General features: G+C 42.5%; 1 protein-coding gene across 1 annotated transcript in view; it reads left to right on the plus strand.

Moving 5' to 3' along the window:
- Window positions 1-926: 926 nt before the first annotated feature.
- LOC121586005 (glutamate receptor ionotropic, kainate 2) overlaps window positions 927-24,400 on the plus strand; it is a 132,066-nt gene continuing 108,592 nt past the window's right edge. The window contains exons 1-3 of the mRNA XM_045225346.1: window positions 927-930; window positions 3,236-3,403; window positions 4,440-4,697. Of these exons, the coding sequence (XP_045081281.1) occupies window positions 927-930; window positions 3,236-3,403; window positions 4,440-4,697 (430 nt within the window). The remainder of the gene's footprint in view (window positions 931-3,235; window positions 3,404-4,439; window positions 4,698-24,400) is intronic.

The raw sequence follows: 24,400 nt of genomic DNA on the forward strand, positions 1-24,400 counted from the left end.
TACTCTACAGGAGTTGATGCATCTCTTCTAAAGGAAACATAAAAGGTGCAGACCAGAGGAAGCTGGTGGGAGGAGCTATAGGAGGACAGGCTCATTGTAATGGCTGGAATGGAATTAATAGAACAGAGTCAAAAGTGGTTTCCACGTTTGATGTGTTTGATACCATTCAATTTAATCCATTCCAGCCATTACAATGAACCTGTCTACCTATAGCTCCTCCTAACAGCCTCCAGACTCCTCTGGTGCAGACTCATTGTGAAGCAGGAATTATATTACCAATATTTGGTTAGAGGCAACTCAATGACAATATTGATCAGCTTTTGGAGAACTCAGTGGTTTCCTATCAAAGCTGATTGATCAGCTAAGAAATATGAATTTCACTATCATTCATCTCTATTTGGTTTTCATATTGCAGCAAGAGAATGATGATTTCTCCTTTGTCCACATGTCTGTCAGTATGCTGCCTTATGATGTGGCCGAACATACTTACTGAGATTTAAATTAGGCTATACACTCCCTTCTTGGCACAGAAAGATGTGGATAGTGTGATAACATTGATCGTGGCGCTGGTAGATTAATAATTCAGGGATGCTGAAGACCCCATTGATCATTAATTAGGGGTGTTAATAGTGATGGGTTTTGATGGATGTATGGGCTGAGGAAGACCCAGTAGTCTGATCACAGAACACATGTCACCAGCTGAGAGGGACAGGGCATTCTCCAGTGCCCACACTGATCCATTCTCCAGTGTCTAGACCAGGGGCTGTATGTATCAAGAGTCTCAGAGCAGGAGTGTTTATCTAGGATCAGGTCCCCCCTATCCATGTAATCTTATTTATTGTGATCTAGCCTAAACTGCCTAAACTGATCTTGAATAAGCACTCTTAGATGCTTGGTACATACGCCCCCTTGGCTTCAGAGTTACCATGGGTAGGTCTACAATAACATGGTGCCAACAGCAGCAGGATACAGCCTTCAGTTGTGGCCACTCAAATCACGGTACATGTTTTTTTGTGACAAACTATAGCTTGAGGTTTTGGTTTGTGATCTGTTCTGGGACAGAGCTCAAGAAGATCTGTTTGGCTAGGTTGGGCCACACGGCTCTGTAAACTCTCTGTGATTGGTCGGAGTAGCCTAGTTGTGTTGACTGCAGCACTGTGGTTAGTTTGTGTCTGTTAATGTGATTTCCCCAGATTGATGAAGTGTTGATGTAATTCTCTCCTGACTGATTGCTGTTTTGGGACCTGTGCTGAACCGGTCTTTATAGCGTATGGAGGGGATATCCCTCTTGGTTCAATACGCACACACACACACACACACACAGCCAATACACCAGCCTCAGATAATCTCCCATACCCCCTCTACCTTCCACCATATGCTCGTGTCCATGTCGCCAACGGTGTCTCAAAGCCCATGACCCTTTGTGACCTCTGACTTGAGAGTTTTGGGGATCAATATTATGGTGATTTTGCTCCTATTTCTTCTACATCAGGTATTATGAAAGCTATCACCTCTGTAATGGATATCAGATCTCTGCCTGCTGTAAGCTCTGTGGATCTGTGGCTTATAGTGTCAAAGCAAAGAACCTTACAAGCCACCAGTCAGCAGGGGGACTAGCTACTCCCTGGGTGGACCTCAATATATCACTGTTATTATCTGGATGTGAAAATGTTAGCCCCACCTGTTCTCCTGTCTACCCCTTCACTGCTGACCACACCCTCTTACATTCACCTCCACAATCTCATTTAGACTAGCTTCCTCATTGTCATATTCACACTACACACACACCTGTACCTATCCATACACTCATTCTCCCTTGTAACCATATTATACCATTCATATTCAACTTCATAGTGTTAACCTTTCACCCACCTATACCATACCTATACCACTTAATTCAATTCATCAGTATGTATGGTTCTCATACATTGACCTTCAGTTCAATCTGCTTTCTACATTGCTCATATTTTTCATGTCAATGCATACTTATCGTAACCTATAGTACAAAGGAGTTACACATTACACATATTCATATTCATCCACCTACTCCCTCCGTCATGTCTTCGCATTAATCTGTCCAGTCTGATTCATCTTCTTCTTTCACATTCACATGGTCGGTCAGTCGTTTAGTCGTTCACTCGCTTCTCTTCTCTCCTCTTTCTTTCATTTGAGCCACAGAGACATTCTCTTCTCAGCAAGACACGGTGCTTCTGTCATGTGAACGGACCGATTCCGAACGCTCAGGCTTCCAATTATAGTACATCCCGATTAACTGATGCTTATTAATTCCCTCCAACTCATTATGGCATGCAAAATAGAGCTCTCCCACGAGAAGAATACTAATGAGAGAGAGGAGAGAAACCTTTTCTGAGTTGTGTCTTGTTGCTGCTTCTGCAAGTGGCCCGGTCCTCTGTTTAGTTACTGCTTTTGGAGTTCTACAGTAGGAGTAAATAAACCATAGCATTTACTGACAGCTTCCTCTGACAGACAGACAGACAGACTGTGAGCCAACGGGGCAGGCCAAGGGGCTAACCCAAACAAAACACTTCAATCTCCTGCCGTTGTGCTCCAGCGCTCCCCAAGGGCTTGATTGATTGATCCGCCGGCCAATCAGGGCACATTGATCTAAGAGTTCCACCCCCTCCCCTCCCAAGCCTCTCCGGCAGCCATTCATCTGCTGGCTGTCAGATGAATTCACCGGAGGGCCGTTGGCTATACAGCTGGCACTTTTAAACATACTTTCCACTCCAGACTTTCTGAAGAGAGTGCATCACTCTACAGTACATAACAGGAGTTTCTCTTACAGTAGTACATCCCCCTGGATCAGATTCCTGTTGGAAACTGTCCAAGCCTTAAAGTGTCTGAAAGCTTTTGCTTCAATCATGTGTCAGTGTTAAAAGTACCCCCATAGCCTGAGTAAAAAATTACCCCCAGCTGATGTGATGTGCAAATTATCAGCCTCATTTTCATTGTATCGATGGACTTGATGGAATTACTGTATATTTTCAATATATTTTCTATATCTTGTGAATTGTATTTGACTAACCTTTCTATTTAAATTAGGAGATTGTTGAATTATGAGTACAAGACAGAACAGCATAATCACACACAAGTATGTATGCAACTAGAAATGAGTCAAGAACAATCCTCTCTCAACATTAAATCTGATTTTATTAACCACTTCGTTCAATTACTGTACTAACCAACTGTCTGTTGTCTATCTGTTTGTTTTCAGGAGGAATATTCGAGTCCATTGAGTCGGGGCCGTCAGGTGCTGAGGAACTAGCCTTTAAATTTGCTTTAAACACAATCAACAGGAACAGAACCCTACTGCCAAACACAACGCTAACATATGACATCCAACGGATAAACATCTACGACAGCTTCGAAGCCTCCAGAAAAGGTCAAGTATTATGAATACAATTCAGAAAGCTACATTCACACCCACATGCTGTAGATTCATCACTGGTGCTGGTCCCCTGAACAATATTCATAGAACAAGTGGTCACATTTAAAAATATTGATCTGACGTTTGCTTGCTATTTGTGTGACTCTCCTATCCTGTTTAGCATTGTTAGTGTGTTCCCACCCACCCAGTGAAAGTGGGCTCATGCGTAGTTCATTGGTTGGATTGGGACAATTATAATCAGGCATAGAGAGAGGATGGTTGCATCCCAAATAGCACCCTATTCCCTTTAGGCTTTATAGTGCACTACTTTTGATCAGGGCCCATAGGGCTCTGCTGAAAAGTATTACCCTATATGAGAATAGGGTGCTATTTGGGATGCATCTGATGTCTGTGCAGTTGTAAACTGCAAACCGAGACAATTGATTGGCTTCTGCTAAGGACTCAGCAGTAATACTAATTCACAGAGCTGGTTATCTCCCTGGAGACAGGTTTATAAACTGCAATAATCTATCGTTTTACTGGGTTGCATTAGGCCTGACATTTCAAAGGCTGCATCTAAAATGGCACCCTTTTTCCGATAAAGTGCACTATTTTTGTCCAGGGCCCATAGGGCTGCCCCATAAGGGTCTGTTCAAAAGTAGAACACTATAGGGAAAACGGTGGTTTTTCATACGCATCCAAAGTGTCTTATCGATTACTGGCCATTATATCATTTTTCTGTGATTGAAGCGTTTTCTCCTTTTATCAAATTAAGTAATTTGAATGCACAATGTTGTTGTTACAAACTGTTGCCAACCTTTTCATATATTATGGAGGCATACAGTGTATAGATCTTGCTCATACATTTTACACTGTCACTGGCTTCCTTTCAAATATGCTTCATGATGGTCATTCAAAATCATACGAACGGACAGCTTGCCATAGTGGAGTGGGAAATCAATTACTTATCCTCCAGTAACTAACATTAGCATGTCATATAATACTGAATAAACCACAGAATAAAGGATGTAACTGAACGTTGTCTCCTCAGCCTGCGACCAACTATCTCTGGGGGTGGCGGCCATCTTTGGCCCCTCCCACAGCTCGTCGGCTAATGCGGTCCAGTCCATCTGTAACGCGCTTGGCGTGCCCCACATCCAGACCAAATGGAAGCACCAGGTGTCTGACAACAGGGACTCCTTCTACGTCAGCCTCTACCCAGACTTCTCCTCTCTCAGCCGGGCCATTCTGGACCTGGTTCACTTCTTCAAGTGGAAGACGGTCACCGTTGTCTATGATGACAGCACAGGTAAGACCCTGGCCACTTACCTCACATCTTCATGGTCAATGACGACAACACAGCAAGGTCACTTCCTGTCTGTCCACCCACTGTACTTCACAGCATAGAAATATAATGAATAGAACAGGCTTGGAACCACCTCATTGTAGTTCTCTGACTCATACCTTCACATTCACAGTGGTCTATGACCACAGAACAGGTTCAGTCACAGTGGTCTATGACCACAGAACAGGTTCAGTCACAGTGGTCTATGACCACAGAACAGGTTCAGTCACTGATCACTTATTGTACTGTACCTCACACCTTCCATCACCCCTACTTTTTCTCACAGTGATTCAAACAGCTTAGAGAGTTAGACAGAGCATGGTTCTGGCCTGGCATCATAAGGGTTGTGGGTTCCATACCCGGATGGGACACATATACTAAATATATGTCCATCATTGTTGACAGTTCTGTAAGTCCCTTTGGATAAAGGAATCTGCTAAATGATCATATCAAAAGACCCAAAAGGCTTGTCCACCTTCAACGAGGGTAGGTGTGAGGTAAGTCTAAAATATAGACTATGATAATAGTCCTGTACAGTAGAGTAGCCCTGTAGCCCTACCCCCCCATTCGTCCCCAGATGGCCAGTGTTCCAGTGTTAAAACAGCAGGCAGCAAACGTCTCAGCGGGCAGGGTACATGTGCCATATGCCAGGGGTCGAGGAAGGAGCCAGCCTCAGGACAAGATGAGTGTGTGTGTGTGTGTGTGTGTGTGTGTCCAGGCTCAACACATGCTTTCAGAAACACACTGGGGCTCCATTGGCCAGTATTTTATCACTTAACCCATTTTGCTTTCGATTTAATTCAGTTGAAATCTATTTCCCAAAAAACTACAACAGAAAACCAGAGAAGAATGTCCAAAACAACTACGTTTTTTGGACAAATTAAAGGTTACAGCCTTCAATATGTTCATCCTGTAGCTAATAATTCATATTTTAGATATTGAGAAAGGCATTGCATTGAAATGAAGGTTATGTACAGTAGGCTTTTCAATAAACCAATATGTGTGTGTGTGTGTGTGTGTGTGTGTGTGTGTGTGTGTGTGTGTGTGTGTGTGTGTGTGTGTGTGTGTGTGTGTGTGTGTGTGTGTGTGTGTGTGTGTGTGTGTGTGTGTGTGTGTGTGTGTGTGTGTGTGGTGTGTGTGTGTTAGGGTTGAATGGCGGGAACCGAGATTTACTGGGATTTACCGCCCAAAACCACTCCCTTTTCCCTTGTTAAATAACTGCGAGAAACCTGTAAATTATATTAAATTATTTATATGAACAGCATGGCGTAAAATGGAACTGTTAAATTATGTGCGATGTCTAAATCTGGCTTCTCTGCTGCCTCTGCATGATGAATCAATGCTCAGGGTGGGGACAGACAGCCCATCTCAGTATGGAGATCAGTTCACAATGCATGTAGACCTATCATCTCGATATGGTAACTTATTTTCTTGTGACAGGTACTGTAGGCCTACATTTGCTGGAGCATAGTCTATGCTACAGTAATATGTAGACCGAATGGGTCACCTTGTTTTTTAATTGTAAAGATATTTGTCTTTATTGCAGCTGCAGAGTTTTAAAATAGCCTATCACTCGAATACTGTTGCTTTAAATCAGTGCATGCGCGAGTACTCTCGCAGTCTTTCTCTCTCTCCATCAACTCCATTCAAATTGCATCCAAAATAGATAATCCTGTTCTAGATTGATATATAGCCCTATATATAGATGCCCTAGCCTGTCTCTTTCAGGTAATACATTAAATACAGTATTAGCCTTATATTTAGCTCATTAATGATGGGTTCTGCGTAATAAGCTTCTAACTTATAGCCTTTTCTTTTGCGCATGCGCGATGGCGGTAGGCTATAGCAATTATTTAATCAGACCCATAACCATTCAATCTTCGTGAAGAGAAGTGAAAGCCTTTTGCAAAATATTTTTTATTGTGAAACAAACAAGAAATAAGAAAAAAAAACACATTTTGCAGCAATTTCAGCTGCAAGTCTCTTGGGGTATGTCTCTATAAGCTTGGCACATCTAGCCACTGGGATTTTTGCCCGTTCTTCAAGGCAAAACTGCTCCAGCTCCTTCAAGTTGGATGGGTTCCGCTAGTGTACAGCAATCTTCAAGTCATACCACAGATTCTCAATTGGATTGAGGTCTGGGCTTTGACTAAGCCATTCCAAGACATTTAAATGTTTCCCCTTAAACCACTCAAGTGTTGCTTTAGCAGTATGCTTAGGGTTATTGTTCTGCTGGAAGGTGAACCTCCGTCCCAGTCTCAAATCTCTGGAAGACTGAAACAGGTTTCCCTCAAGAATTCCCTGTATTTAGCACCATCCATCATTCCTTCAATTCTGACCAGTTTCCCAGTCCCTGCCGATGAAAAACATCCCCACAGCATGATGCTGCCACCACCATGCTTCACTGTGGGGATGGTGTCCTTGGGGTGATGAGAGGTGTTGGGTTTGCGCCAGACATAGCGTTTTCCTTTTGGCGAACACCAAACACTTATTTTTTTCTTTAAGCAATGGCTTTTTTCTGGACACTCCTCCCTAAAGCCCAGCTCTGTGGAGTGTATGGCTTAAAGTGGTTCTATGGACAGATACTCCAATCTCCGCTGTGGAGCTTTGCAGCTCCTTCAGGGTTATCTTTGGTCTCTTAGTTGCCTCTCTGATGAATGCCCTCCTTGCCTGGTCCATGAGTATTGGTGGGTGGCCCTCTCTTGGCAGGTTTGTTGTGGTGCCATATTCTTTCAATTTTTTAATAATGGATTTAATGGTGCTCTGTGGGATGTTCAAAGTTTCGGATATTTTTTTATAACCCAACCCAATCCTGTACTTCTCCACAACTTTGTCCCTGACCTGTTTGGAGAGCTCCTTGGTCTTCATGGTGCCGCTTTCTTGGTGGTGCCCCTTGCTTAGTGGTGTTGCAGACTCTAGGGCCTTTCAGAACAGGTGTATATATACTGAGATCATGTGACAGATCATGTGACACTTAGATTGCATACAGGTGGACTTTAATTAACTAATTATGTGACTTCTGAAGGTAATTGTTTGCACCAGATCTTATTTAGGGGATTCATAGGAAAGGGGGTGAATACATATGCATGCACCACTTTTCCGTTATTTATTTCTTTAGAATCTTTTTAACTAAGTAATTTTTTTAATATTCACTTCACCAATTTGGACTATTTTGTGTATGTCCATTACATGAAATCCAAATAAAAATCAATTTAAATTACAGGTTGTAATGCAACAAAATAGGAAAAAGGCACCGTAATACACTGTAATACAATACAGTACAGTAATACAGTTCACACTCAAAAAGATTAGCCTACTGGAGCTAGTGTCGGTTATTTACCCAAGAGAGCATATAGCTAGTTACATCTATGGGGTTTTATGTTTTTCTGTTGTGCGTAATGTGCTGTAGCCTATATCATATATGTATTGGATAATGGCACAATCATTTGGGCTTTTTTGAGCTTGGGCTCATTAAATGTCGTTAATGTATGGCTCATAAAATGTATTTAATATATGGCTCATCAGGCTCAGGTAGCATCGGGTTAGAATTTTCATACTGATCAAAGCTCCAATCAAATCCAGACATATTTATATGCTTTATAATGCTTTTGAATGACACTTCCGGGTTACCCGGGAGAAAAGTGATTTATTCTCGGAATGTAACATTTGTAAAATCGGGGAAAATATTCAACCCTAGTGTATGTGTGTGTGTGTTTGTAGGCTCGGCCCCGATTTGTGCTCTCTGTCACCTGGAGCTGCATGGCAAATGGTCCAGGAACACAAAGAAAGCACAAAGGACAATGCCAAAGGACTAGTCAGCCCTTCCCCCTCTGAGGGGCCAAAATGTATCTCTCTGTTACAGTATCCAGAGGACTGACTATTGAATGTGTGATAGAATAATACTATGTTATCCATGTCTGGTATCTATCTGAAACTTGTCCCCTAAAGAAGACTCTGAAGCTATATGCATGTGGTAACTTGTATCTCTTTACAGGGTGAACTCTAAATTATTCTATGCAAAGGATTTATGGTCCTCTCAGGAATTCTGTTTCTATTTACATTGTTTCATCCCCCACACAAGCCATTAAATACTGTGACACCCTGTGGAGATTGGGTCTTGGTGGTCAGCTTGCACTGTAAACTTAGTATCGTTTGATTGGTCAATGGTGGTTGGTTTTGAGTTGAAAGAGTTACACCTTCAGATGTTATCAATGGAATGAAATGCCTTTGTTCTCTCTCTTATCCTGTATCCATGGAGGAAGGTTGTATGATACATTCTCATATCCTAGGCTTCTATGCCTCTGTCCTAATGGACATCTCTTTGTTCATGCTTTGTCTTCTATGTTTACTTTAGGATCTATATGCCTAGAAATATGCTTTGTTAATGTCAGTATTGCCTTGTAACTTAAGCTTTATGCCTTTTATATGAATTCATTAATTGTACAATGTTAATTAAATATCTGCCTTTTATAACGTGTCCGCTGGGAGTCGGAAACCAAGTACAGGGAGTGAATTTAATAATAAAAGAACATGGAACAAAACAAGAAACACGAGTAGCGTACAGACATGAAACACACGAACAGAATCAATAACGCCTGGGGAAGGAACCAAATGGAGTGACATATATAGGGGAGGTAATCAGGAAGGTGATGGTCCAGGTGAGTCTCATAATACTGCGCAGGTGCACGTAACGATGGTGGCAGGTGTGCGTAATGAACAGTCAACTGGCGACCTCGAGAGCCGGAGAGGGGGAGCGGGAAAAGACGTGACACCTTTGATATAGACAAATCTCAGACCAATTCTTGCTAGTCAACGTCAACTCATTGCCTAATGCTTGCTTGTATATTTTACTTATCTTTATGGAGTCAGATAAATATGTTAATAGGCTAATTGCATAGTCTTATTACAAGTTGCATGTGAGGTACAGTACCAGTCAAAAGTTTGGACACACTTACTCATTCAAGAGTCTTTCTTTATTTTTTACTATTTTCTACATTGTAGAATAATAGTGAAGACATCAAAACTATGAAATAACACATATGGAATCATGTAGTAACCAAAAAAGTGTTAAACAAATCAAAATATTTGTTAAACAAATCAAAATATACAGCATTGCACACTTTCTTTTAGGGGGTAGATCAGCTTTAATATTGCAGATAGATGTAATTGTCTGCATCACTTCCAATCCCCCATATGTTATTTTTCTTCTCGCAAATATATATATATATATATATATATATATATATATATACATACATACATACACATACATATACATACACATACATATACCCATACATACATATAAATACATACATATATATATATATATATATATACATATCCTTTAAAAATATATATTTCCCTTTTTTACTTTCCAACACCACCAGCCCTTCCCTAGTTGGAGTAAACTACAACAATGCTTAGTCCTTATACATACTATATACATTTTATGGACACAGTCAAAAATGTGTTTGTTTTTACGCCTGGACTTCCTCTACCCTCAACCTCTCCGATAATTTTCATGATGTCCATCCGGTTTGCTTCTATATGCCATATCTTTCTAACTGTGCTCTTTCACAAAAGCTCTCAACCTATAACCTATATACTTATTATGGACACAGTATGTATTACATTAGTTATATTGTTGTTATTAGTCCCATCCTTCAACTCCATTCAACACCACCCATCTATCTCTTAACACCATCCATATTGGATTTCTATTTACCATATATTCTTAACTGTACTGTGATGTTTTACAAAAGTTCTGAACCCTTCCATTCTCAATATTTCTACAGATTGTGAATTGAAAATAAACATTTTTGCTAAAAGTATTATTATATTATTGATCGAATGACTATGACTTTTCAGATCATCCAGTAGTGCTATCTGCAGGGTTAGCTCCAGGTAAATATTGCAATCCTTTAGCCATTCCTGGACCTGTGTCCAAAAACAATCTACAAATGGACAGTACCAAAACAAATTATCTAATTATTCTGTCTATTCGCAGCAAAATCTGCAGAGCTGGGAAGATTGTATCTCCCATATAAATAACATTCTATTGGTAGCAAGAATTTTGTATAATAATTTAAATTGAATCCGGCGTTGTTTTGCGTATCAGTTCATAAACACTGTGCCATGGAATCGGTACGTCAAAAATTTTTTCCCAACTATTTTGCAATCTATATGGGACGGCTGTCAATCCTTTGGTCCTTAAATGAAACTGGTATACTTGTTTATTTATCACAATTATCTTTAACCAATTATGTTCTTTAATGCAGGGCCGACAGACAAGTTCCTTACCTTTTCCCCCTTCCACTTTCCTCTTCCATTTTTGCGGTAATGCTGCAATTATTTGGTTGTAATTTTGGGTAGAGCAGACATTTCCATATGTTTTTGTTAGCTGCATGTGCGACATAACTCCACCAGTCCTACCTATGATATCATTTACAAAGATTATACCTTTTTTTTTTTTTTTTTTTTTTTTTTAAAAAAGTTTTTAATCAATTACTATATTTGAGTTTAACCACAATATTTGTTGCATTATTTGTTCTGTCGTTTCTGGAGGATTAAATTGAAATTGCAACCAACTTTCTATGGCTTGTTTCAGAAATAGTGATATTTGGGAGATGATTTCCTTTTCAAATAACTGCAAATGAGTTGTTGTAATCTGAATAAAGGGAAAAAGGCCTTTCTTGAACATTGGGTGAGACAATCTTACTAATTTGCTTGAGAACCAGTTCGGATTTAAGTATAACTTTTGTATGACTGAAGCTTTTAGTGATAGGTCTAGCGCTTTAATAATTAATAATTTCTGTCCCCTGAATTCATATTCATTATATAAATATGCCCGTTTAATTTTGTCTGGCTTGCCGTTCCAAATAAAATATAATATTTTTTTCTCATATAATTTAAAAAACTGTTCGCTAGGCGTAGGCAAGACCATAACCAAATAGGTAAACTGGGATAATACTAAAGAGTTAATCAGGGTGACTTTTCCACAAATTGACAGGTATTTACCTTTCCATGATAGCAAGATCTTATCTATTTTTGCTAACTTTCTGTTAATATTTATTGGAGTGAGATCATTTATTTCATTTGGGATATGTATTCCGAGTATATCCACATCATCATCAGACCATTTTATTGGTAAACTACATGGTAATGTAAAAATTTTATTTTTTTGTGATCCAATTCGTAATAGAGTACATTTATCATAATTTGGTTGTAATCCAGAGAGGTTAGAAAATGTATCTAGACCCTCTATGAGGCTGTGGAGGGATTCAAGTTGTAGATTTAAAAGAAAACATGAATCATCAGCGTACAATGACACCTTTATTTTTAAGCCCTGGATTTCTAATCCCTTGATATTATTGTTGGATCTGATTTTAATAGCTAACATTTCGATGGCCATAATAAATATGCTGATAGTGGACAACCTTGTTTCACTCCTCTTGACAGTTTAAAACTTTCAGAGAAATAGCCATTATTTACTATTTTACACCTAGGGTTACTATACATGATTTTAACCCATTTTATAAGAGATTTTCCAAAATTGAAATGCTCCAGGCATTTATATATAAACCCCAGTCGTACTTTACCAAATGCCTTTTCAAAGTATGCTATGAATAGCAGGCCTGGTTTCCCAGATTTTTCATAGTGTTCTATTGTTTCCAGTAATTGCCTTATATTATCTCCAATGTATCGTCCATGTAAAAAACAAGTCTGATTAGAATGAATAATGTCCGACAATACCTTTTTAATTCTATGCCCTATACATTTTGCTAGAATTTTTGCATCACAACACTGAAGTGTAAGGGGCCTCCAATTTTTTAATGTACTGGATCTTTATATTTTCCACTTGTATCCTGTTTCAGTAATAATGAAATCAGACCTTCTTCTTGACTGTCTGGTAATCTACCATTTACATAGGAGTGGTTAAAACATGCTAATAACGGTCCTCTGAGTATATCAAAAAGGTTTGGTATACCTCGACTGGTATGCCATCGAACCCTGGTGTTTTCCCGAATTTAAAGTATTTAATTGCATCCAGAAGTTCCTCCTCTGTAATTTCACCTTCACATTAGTCTTTCTGTATGGCTATTAATTTAACATTATCAATAGAAAAAAAATCTCTACAATTAGCTTCAGTTAGAGGAGATGGAGGCGACTGAAATGAAAACATATGCTTAAAGTACTTTGCTTCCTCCTTCAAATTATCATTTGGTGAATCATGGGTCATTTGTAGTAAAAAAATAATTTGGTGCATTTTCCCCATATTCCATCCAGTTTGCTTTATTTTTTATAATATATTACACTTGATCTTTCTTGAATAAGTTTCTCAATTTGTTTTTGTTTTTCCTCTCATTTATTCTGAGCCTCTATGTTACAGTTTTTATTGCTATCTATCTGTTCTGTTAGACCTTCTACAGTGGGGGAAAAAAGTATTTAGTCAGCCACCAATTGTGCAAGTTCTCCCACTTAAAAAGATGAGAGGCCTGTAATTTTCATCATAGGTACACGTCAACTATGACAGACAAATTGAGGGGAAAAAATCCAGAAAATCACATTGTAGGATTTTTAATGAATTTATTTGCAAATTATGGTGGAAAATAAGTATTTGGTCACCTACAAACAAGCAAGATTTCTGGCTCTCACAGACCTGTTACTTCTTCTTTAAGAGGCTCCTCTGTCCTCCACTCGTTACCTGTATTAATGGCACCTGTTTGAACTTGTTATCAGTATAAAAGACACCTGTCCACAACCTCAAACAGTCACACTCCAAACTCCACTATGGCCAAGACCAAAAGCTGTCAAAGGACACCAGAAACAAAATTGTAGACCTGCACCAGGCTGGGAAGACTGAATCTGCAATAGGTAAGCAGCTTGGTTTGAAGAAATCAACTGTGGGAGCAATTATTAGGAAATGGAAGACATACAAGACCACTGATAATCTCCCTCGATCTGGGGCTCCATGCAAGATCTCATCCCGTGGGGTCAAAATGATCACAAGAACGGTGAGCAAAAATCCCAGAACCACACGGGGGGACCTAGTGAATGACCTGCAGAGAGCTGGGACCAAAGTAACAAAGCCTACCATCAGTAACACACTACGCCGCCAGGGACTCAAATCCTGCAGTGCAAGACGTGTCCCCCTGCTTAAGCCAGTACATGTCCAGGCCCGTCTGAAGTTTGCTAGAGTGCATTTGGATGATCCAGAAGAGGATTGGGAGAATGTCATATGGTCAGATGAAACCAAAATATAACTTTTTAGTAAAAACTCAACTTGTCGTGTTTGGAGGACAAAGAATGCTGAGTTGCATCCAAAGAACACCATACCTACTGTGAAGTATGGGGGTGGAAACATCATGCTTTGGGGCTGTTTTTCTGCAAAGGGACCAGGACGACTGATCCGTGTAAAGGAAAGAATGAATGGGGCCATGTATCATGAGATTTTGAGTGAAACCTCCTTCCATCAGCAAGGGCATTGAAGATGAAACGTGGCTGGGTCTTTCAGCATGACAATGATCCCAAACACACCGCCCGGGCAATGAAGGAGTGGCTTCGTAAGAAGCATTTCAAGGTCCTGGAGTGGCCTAGCCAGTCTCCAGATCTCAAACCCATAAAAAATCTTTGGAGGGAGTTGAAAGTCTGTGTTGCCCAGCGACAGCCCCAAAACATCACTGCTCTAGAGGAGATCTGCATGGAGGAATGGGCCAAAATACTAGCAACAGTGTGTGAAAACCTTGTGAAGACTTACAGAAAACGTTTGACCTGTGTCATTGGCAACAAAGGGTATATAACAAAGTATTGAGAAACTTTTGTTATGACCAAATACTTATTTTCCACCATAATTTGCAAATAAATTCATTAAAAATCCTACAATGTGATTTTCTGGATTTTTTTTTCTAATTTTGTCTGTCATAGTTGACGTGTACCTATGATGAAAATTACAGGCCTCTCTCATCTTTTTAAGTGGGAGAACTTGCACAATTGGTGGCTGACTAAATACTTTTTTCCCCCACTGTATTTCCTTTGTTAGTATGGACTCTTTTGACTTAAATTGCTTTTGTTTTCGAGTTTAGTATTGAATTGCATGGCCACTAAAGGCACATTTAAAAGTGTCCCATACAATAAGGGGATTTTGCTGTACCTATGTTATGTCAGAAGAAATCAGTTATGAATTCCTCTGTCCTAGTTAAAAACAAGTTATCATCCAATAGGCTTAGTTTAATTTCTAATATCCTCGCCCATGTGGAAATTCAGTAATAGTAATGTATATGCCAATTATATGATGGTCCGACCGCATTCTGTCCCCTATCAACACTTTTTAAACTTTTGGTGCCAACGAGAATGACATAAGAAAGAAGTTAAGTCTCTGGATAAGAGCGTCTGCTAAATGATGATGCAAATGTAAGACGACTGGCTTGATTGAGTCTCCACCATGTATATCTCACTAGATCAGGATATTTAAGCCTCCATATATCTACTAGTTCTAATGTATCCATGACATTCACGATTTCCTTAAGAGCATGAGGGTGATAGTTTGTAGTGTGATTTCCTTTACGGTCCATTGAGCTATTTAAAACAGTATTATAATCTCCCACCATAATATTAGAGTCTTGAATTGCTTGCAGGGTTGATAATTTATTATATATATTGTCAAAGAAGTGTGGATCACCATTATTTGGTCCATAAAGGTTAATGAGCCGTATCTGTTTATGGTCCAATAACATATTTCAAATAATCCATCTACTTTGCGGATCTGTTTGGACAATTTGCACATTCGGATCGAAATTACAGTTAATTAATATCATCACCCATTTTGAGTTTCTTTGCCCATTGGATAAGTATATTTGCCCCCCCCCCACATTCCTTTTTCCACGCAACTTAATCTAGAATTGTTGAATGAGTTTCCTGTAAACAATAGATATTATATTCCTTCTCTTTGAGCAAAGTAAATATTGTTCTTCTTTTGTTATTATCTGCTAAGCCATTACAATTATAACTGGCTATACTTATTTCACCACATACCATAATGAGACACAAGTTTCAAATCTATTTATCATTATATATGTTTGTAAATTTACCAATAAAAATACCATAGTGATTGAGTGTCCATATAGCTGTACCATGATGTTTGCATTGCTACTAAGTAACCCTCCAATTGTTCTCCACGATTCCCCCCCCCCGCTAAAGCCCCTCCCCATCCCAAATTGGGCCGTCATCCCAGTGATCGGCATACCACCCCCATCCCCCCGGAACCCTAGGCCCCCGAGAGGCCAGGACCCATCCATCGAAAACAGCACATGGTGCCAGCCACAAAACAGAAGCTGGTCAACCCGCCAAAAGCATTTCAAATGCTCACCTCAATATAAATATAGCTATTGGCATTCTCTCAACCAGCTTCATGAGGTAGTCACCTGAAATGCATTTCAATTAACAAGTGTGCCTTGTTTGAAGTTAATTTGTCGATTTTTTTTCCTTCCTAATGTGTTTGAGCCAATCAGTTGTGTTGTGACAAGGTAGGGGTGGTATACAGAAGATAGCCCTATTTGGTAAAAGACCAAGTCCATATTATGGCAAGAACAGCTCAAATGAGGAAAGAGAAATGACAGTCCATCATTACTAAGACATGAAGGTCAGTCAATCCGGAAAATTTCAAGAACTTTGAAAGTTTCTTCAAGTGCAGTCGCGAAAACCATCAAGTGCTATGATGAATCTGGCTCTCATGAGGACTGCCACAGGAAAGAAAGACCCAGAGTTACCTCTGCTGCAGAGGATAAGTTCATTAGAGGTACCAGCCTCAGAAATTGCAGCCCAAATAAATGCTTCACAGAGTTCAAGTAACAGACACATCTCAACATCAACTGTTCAGAGGAGACTGCGTGAATCAGGCCTTCATGGTCGAATTGCTGCAAAGATACCACTAATAAAACAAACCAATAAGAAGAAGAGACTTGCTTGGGCCAAGAAACATGAGCAATGGACATTAGACCGGTGGAAATCTGTCCTTTGGTCTGATGAGTCCAAATTGGAGATTCTTGGTTCCAACCGCTGTGTCTTTGTGAGATGCAGAGTAGGTGAACGGATTATCTCCGCTTGTGTGGTTCCCACCGTGAAGGAAGAGGAGGTGTGATGGTGTGGGGGTGCTTTGCTGGTGACACTGTCTGTGATTTATTTAGAATTCAAGGCACACTTAGCCAGCATGGCTACCAGAGCATTCAGCAGCTATACGCCCTCCTATCTGGTTTGCACTTGTTTTTCTTGAGGACAATGACCCAACACACCTCCAGGCTGTGTAAGGGCTATTTGACCAAGAAGGAGAGTGATGGTGCTGCATCAGATGACCTGGCCTCCACAATCACCTGACCTCAACCCAATTGAGATGGTTTGGGATGTGTTGGACCGCAGAGTGAAGGAAAATAATCCAACAAGTGCTCAGCATATGTGGGAACTCCTTCAAGACTGTTGAGCATTCCAGGTGAAGCTGGTTGAGAGAATGCCAAGAGTGTGCAAAGCTGTCGTCAAGGCAAAGGGTGGCTACTTTGAAGAATCTCAAATATAAAATGTATTTTGATTTGTTTAACACTTCATAGTTTTGATGTCTTTACTATTATTCTAATATGTAGAAAATAGTAAAAAAAATTAGAAAAACCCTTCAATGAGTAGGTGTGTCCAAACATTCGACTGGTACTGTATATATAATATGCTTATATGATAATTATTACCCCACTACAAGTGTGCCCTGCAGGTTCTCTACAGCCCTGGTTTCCAAGGGCTCAGTGTGAGATAGACAGCGTTGGGGAAGCATTGATTCTGGCTGATCCCTAACACCCTGTTAATGAAGGTGTTAGTGGACATAGCAGGTTGACACGGGGTGAGCCAATAGATAGTGAATGCATGTGCTCATCGAGCCATATTTTTAAGATATCAGGGTGAGAGGGAAGGAGACCTGATTGGGATGTTTGGAATGTGTCACGTTCGTTCATGAACGGGTCAGACCAAGGCGCAGCGTGATATGCATACATGTTTATTTGACTTAGAAACACAATGACAAAACAAGAAACGAAACGTGAAGTCCAAGGTACACAAACAACATACCTCACACGGAACAAGATCCCACAACCCACTAGTGCCAATCGGCTGCCTAAGTATGGTCCCCAATCAGAGACAACGAGCGACAGCTGCCTCTGATTGGGAACCACACCGGCCAACATATAAATACCCATACTAGAACCTATAACATAGAACAACACAACATAGAATATACACACCCTGACTCAACAAAAAGGAGTCCCCAGAATCAGTGCGTGACAGTACCCCCAAAGGTGCGGACTCCGACCGCACAACCTTTACTTAACAGGGTAGGGGCCGGGTGGGCATTCCGCCTCGGAGGTGGATCCGGCTCCGGGCGTAACAACCACCTATTCTCCGCCTCCCTGTTGTGCCCCTGGTCTGGTCTGGACCTCGGCGCGCTGCTTCCCCTCTCCTTCCTCCCACTATACTCCAAGCCCTGTCTGGACCCTGGTGTGGGAGACCCTGAACCTGGAGAGGGGCTGACGTCTGGGTCTGGACTGGAGCCGCTGACCGGAGCTGGACCGGGCACCGGTGGAGCGGACTACTCAGGCTCCGGACTGGAGCTGCTGACCGGAGCTGGACTGGGCACCGGTGGAGTGGACTGCTCTGGCTCCGGAGTGGAGCCGCTGACCGGATCTGGACTGGACCCCGGTGGAGCGGACTGCTCTGGCTCCGGAGTGGAGCTGCTGACTGGAGCCGGACCAGGCACCGGTGGAACGGGCACGGGCCGTGCCGGACTGGACACACTCACCACTGGTCTGGTGCGAGGAGCAGGCACGGGCCGACCCGGACTAGGAACATGCACCACTGGCTTGGTGCGAGGAGCAGGAACAGGCCGGGTCGGACTGGCGACACGCACCACTGCCTTGGTGCGAGGGGCAGGAACAGGCCGGACCAGGCTGGCGAAGCGCACCACTGGCTTGGTGCGAGGGAAGGGACAGGCCGGGCCGGGCTGGCGACGTGCACCACTGGCTTGGTGCGAGGAGCAGGAACAGGCCGGACCGGCTGGCGACGCGCACCACTGGCTTGGTGCGAGGGGCAGGAACAGGCCGGGCCGGGCTGGCGACGCGCACCACTGGCTTGGTGCGAGGAGCAGGAACGGGCCGGGCCGGGCTGGCGACGCGCACCACTATCTTGGTGCGAGGAGCAGGAACGGGCCGGACCGGACTGCGAAGGCGGACTGGAGGTCTGGAGCGGAGAGCTGGCACAACCCATCCTGGCTGGCTACCCACTTTCGCACTACACGTGCGGGGCACTGGCACAGGACGCACTGGGCTGTGCACGCGTACTGGCGATACAGCTCGTAGAACCGGCGCAGGATATGCGGGACCGAGGAGGAGTACTGGAGACCAGGAGCGTTGAGCCGGCACACCCCGTCCTGGCTGGATGCCCATCTTCGCACGGCACGTGCGTGGTGCTAGCACAGGACGTACAGGACTGTGCCGGCACACTTGCGACATAGTACGTAGCTCCGCATAACATGGAGCCTGCCCAGTCACACGCCTCCTCGCGTGAGTACGGGGAGTTGGCTCTGCTCTAACGCTAGGCTCCGCCAACCACCCTTTTAGCCCCCCAAATATTTTTTATTGGGGCTGTCTCTCGGGCTTCCTCCTCGACCGGCGTCCTCTGTGTTGCCGTTGCTCCTCTCCTGCCTGGGCATCTACCTTCGCCCATGGCCCTTTCCCCGCGAATATCTCTTCCCATGACCACAATTTGCCCACCTGTGAAATGGCTATTCGCTCCTCCTGGGCACGCTGCTTGGTCCTCGTTTGGTGGGATCTTCTGTCACGTTCGTTCATGAACGGGTCAGACCAAGGCGCAGCGTGATATGCATACATGTTTATTTGACTTAGAAACACAACGACAAAACAAGAAACGAAATGTGAAGTCCAAGGTACACAAACAACATACCTCACACGGAACAAGATCCCACAACCCACTAGTGCCAATCGGCTGCCTAAGTATGGTCCCCAATCAGAGACAACGAGCGACAGCTGCCTCTGATTGGGAACCACACTGGCCAACATAGAAATACCCATACTAGAACCTATAACATAGAACAACACAACATAGAATATACACACCCTGACTCAACAAATAGGAGTCCCCAGAGTCAGGGCGTGACAGAATGGTTTAGGTAATCCTCTATAAAACACGGAAATGTGTAGGCCTGTTTTACTTTGCCTGTTTTTATGTGTGTGAAAACATATTGTCCAACATATTGGATAAATCAGTGTATCAGAACCCCTATTTTGCCATTTAATTCTCTCAGAAGGGACCCATCTATTCTAAGCCATGTTTCCTTCACACCCCCCTTGCCCTCCTGCTGTTTCCTCAGAGTGGAACAGAAAACAGCTTTCTCATTGGGCTGTTTCTCCATAAACCAGAGTGCATACAAGTAAATCAATACCCATAATGGCCTTCTTCTAACAGCTCAACTTTGTAATGGCAATGGCATCTACATCCTGCGTTGTGGTGGTAGTTTTCATAGCCACACATCCCAACGTTATGGGAGTCATGTTACACTGGAGTTGTATTGGGTAGTGAGGGAGAGATGGAGATGGTAGGATGCCCAATGTGCAGGGTTAGAGGGGTTACTCCTATAAATATTCCCCCAAGTCCCCCTTCCTTCATTGATGGCAGGAGGGAGAGAGTGACAGTTTAACCACCCTGGCTCTATGTTTATGGCCCGGTTTCCATGACAACGTCCTCAGACTGCAACCGACCAACCGTGGAGGTGGTAGACTAGAGGAGGGAGTGCCTAAGAGCAAAGAGAGGTTTAACGACCCAACGACCAGCCGCTCCATCCAACACCACTGTATAGCCACTCTATAGCCATCACTCAGTTTTCACTCTGTTTTCCTCTATATAGCTGTCAGCCAGGATCCCTTCGAGAATTCCTATGGTTGCATTTCATGAAAGAACAAAACAATATATATATATATATATACACTGTATAGAAAAACAACACAACAAAAAACATAATTGAATTGCGCAAACAGCATTTCACCGCATTACTCTTCTTAGGAAAAGGTAATTTACTGTGTCAAATGGGTGTAATTCTGTTATGGGTGAGGGTTTGACCCATATCTGCCTGACATTTTTTTCATTGCGTTAGTTGAAAGGTCAGCCTAAACCCCAGTGTAGCTAAATGTTTACAGAGGAGTGGCTGATTGCCTCGTTGTAATCAAAAAGGGGTTGTTTTATTTAATTCCATTTTTTATGGAACGATTTGGCATTTGAAGAAAATACATTTCTGATTTGCTAGTCTATTTATTTTGGTGTTGTGAATGTGTCTCCTTGTGTGTGCGCACGTACGTCCTAGCGTGTGTCCATCCATGCATATGTGTGCAGTGTGTGTGTGTTTGCTTAGGCTGAGAGACATTTAAGTGTGCTTGAGACTGAGTCAAGTTGAGTGGAAGTGATTGGCTCTAGAGTCCCAGGACCCCTTCAGTAATCTGTTTCAATTTCATGTGTGTGGGTGAAAACATACACCAGCCGCACCATTCCCATCATTCGCTCTACTACCACGCTACAGATTGTTTAGAGAGGCCCGCTAGCTGTCGTTCTACTAAGTGCCATGATAATTCAGCTTTGGCTGCGTCGGGTTAATAAGTACTGCTGTGATGATGTAGCTTGCGAAACACCATTTTCATAAACGCTGTGATCATTTGCATTTTCTAAGCGATTTTAATCGCTTTGGTTGTACTTTTTGCTTCTCTGTTACTGTCTATTGAATTCTGCTGGTCTGGATAGTTTTTTTTGTTTTTCTTTGTTTTATAGTAGGGTCAAATTACTCTGATGGTACTGTAGTAAAATAGATATCTTGCTAATATGGGATGTTTTTACAGTGAACAGGAACAATTTTGAAATAGAAATAGACAAAAAAGTACTTGTAGCCTACTTTCACAATTTTTTCCCAGTAAACTTTTAAGATTGTTTTATTGAACCTGTCACGACAGTATTGTTGGTGACATGCAGTGTTAATTAAAGACCACCAGCTGTTTGGAACTCTGACAAGATGTTATTGTGCCGACTACGCCATGCATAGCAACAGACGGCCAGATGTTCCAGGGAACTAACTTTAATGAGTCCACATTGTGTTCTTACAACATGGCCGCCCATCTTCAAACACATAGCAGCTACAGAAGAAAGCATTTGTTAGCAGCACACTTCTGGTGTAGTGTCTGTTGCGTCTGTCTAACATCTAGTGAAGCAGAGTGCAAAGAATGTGGTTTTAGTAAAGGCATTACTGAGAGAGTGTGGGCCATTGGTGTTCCCTGAGGGAAAACTCCTTAAGGCCTTAGTTATAATGACAGTTGTAAGCTCAATACATAGAGTAAAGTGGTCCACAATTTATAAGCAGAGACCTTCCTTCCACATTCCTGAACGACTATTAAAACCTTTGACCGGAAACACGTTTTAATCTTTTTTCAATTTGTTCAACACGTTTAATGGAACATAAATAAGGCTGGCGATGCAGACAGGGCTACATTAACCTTGACCTGCAGATTGTTGGAGAGGCGTGTGACTCACGCAGCCATTACTCCACTCACTCCGTTTTCCCGGCCTCCCACTTCCCATCATGCAATACTCACTGTGCCATAGATAGACCTCCAGGAGAATCACACAATAGGCTAAAGTGGCTTCCTCTCCTATCCTTTCCTTCATCATCTGCACTGATCTGAAAACATAGTAAATGTGAAAACAATAATGATGCAAGCTTTGAGGAGGCGAGGAGAGGATGGAATTTTAGACAATTGAGAAGGAGCCCAGGTATTTCAACATTAGAGCAAAGGGAAGGAGACAAGGACAGGAAACCAGACCATTAGACTATTGAGATACACGCTATATGTAGTTCAACATTGGTGCAGACAAAGGAAAGGAGACAAGGTCAGGAAACCAGACTATTGAGATCCACACTGCTACATCTCTACCTCTGATGGATGATCTGCAGTGAAGCACTTCCCCTATGAGGGGTTCTTTGAGGAAGTTTGGAGGGGAATACTTGAGGAGAGGGTTGCTGCTGCTGCTGCGTCTTCGCCTCACAGGATATTAATCTAAGGGCTGTTCTGTTTTACGCTCAGGAGACTCCCTGACGGCCCCTAATAAACACTTTGAGTGGATGAAATATTCATGCAGAGTTAAATATGGATCCTGGAGCAGGCAGTCACAAGGCATTAGACACAGTCAATACAGATCACCACTTCCCTCTCCCTCTCTCCATATTTTTCTCTCCGGATTGCTGTGGTCTCAGGCAGAGAGTTGGGGTGGTGAAGGGGGGTGAATCAGCCAGGTAGAATAGCACGGGAGACAGCAGAGGAGATGGAGAGGGGGGAGAGGAAGAGGGGAGAGAGAGATTGAGTGGGGGGAGAGGAAGAGATAGACTGAGAGAGAAAGAGGAAGAGAGAGAGTGATGGAGAGAGATGGAGAGTGAGCGGGGGAGAGAGAGAGATGGAAAGTGTGTGAGAGAGAGGGCGAGGGCGAGAAAGCGGTACTCTGACATGTTGTTTATGATGAGCAAATGCAGCAGTCGGAGGTGTCAGGGTGGTTTTATCAATGTTAACTAACTAACCGTAAAACACTGAGCGCTGCTCCTGCAGTGGAAAGCTCACGTAACACTAAGCACCCCAGCCAGATTGGACCACATTCAAACATCACACACGTATGCACACACACACACCACACACACACACACACACACATTCACATACCGCACGTTTCAATATTTGACAGATTTATAGATTGGGATTGAAACAAACGATCATAACTCTTTAACTGATTTAAGAACAACCGCTTTTCACAAGCTCCTCCATCTGCTTAACATTCACTGTGATCCCCATGGACCTTTGGGGCCACCAACAAAGCAGCTATTTAAACTAACTTTGATGCTCAGTTTAGCTTGTTGTCAAAGCCCTATGGTCAGGTAATGAACATTTTGAAACAAGCTGATGTGCAATGAAGTCTAACTTAGTGTTTCTGTTAAAATTGAGAAGACCAGCTGGTCTTATTCATAGGCTGCATCTAAAATGGCACTGTATTCAATTTGTAGTGCACTACTTTGGACCAGGGCATGCACTATAGGTGCACTAGGAATAGGTAGCCATTTCAGTCACAGCCATAGTCTGTAGCCATAGCTACACTGCTTCCTGTCTCTGCCTCATCGTATGTGTATTCTGCAGTGCATGAATGAAGTTAATAGTGACCCACAGTGGGCGAGGTCCTCAGCCCTCCACTGTGTCTACTGTGTCCACTTTGTCACGGACAATGACGCATCATCAGCGTGCGACAGGGCACCACCGCGGGGCATCATCATCAGTGTGCGACAGAGTGATTTAGTGATTTAGTAGTGATTTAATGAAGGCTTGGGAAGTGGCTGCTGCGCAACACTCAACAGCAGGCTGTGAGCTGAGCTGGGCTGGTGTCCCATGGTGCCGTGCGCTCAAGTAGAAACAGGAAGTAAACAAATAATGCCATGGGCCAACCAGCTGGGGACTGACTGTATGGCTGCAGGCTGCAGAAAATAACAACTACATGGTTGTGACTGTGACTGTTACTGTGGCAGGTCTATGTAGTACTGAACCAGG

This window comes from Coregonus clupeaformis, chromosome 15 (genome assembly GCF_020615455.1).
Source record: "Coregonus clupeaformis isolate EN_2021a chromosome 15, ASM2061545v1, whole genome shotgun sequence".
NCBI lineage: Eukaryota > Metazoa > Chordata > Actinopteri > Salmoniformes > Salmonidae > Coregonus > Coregonus clupeaformis.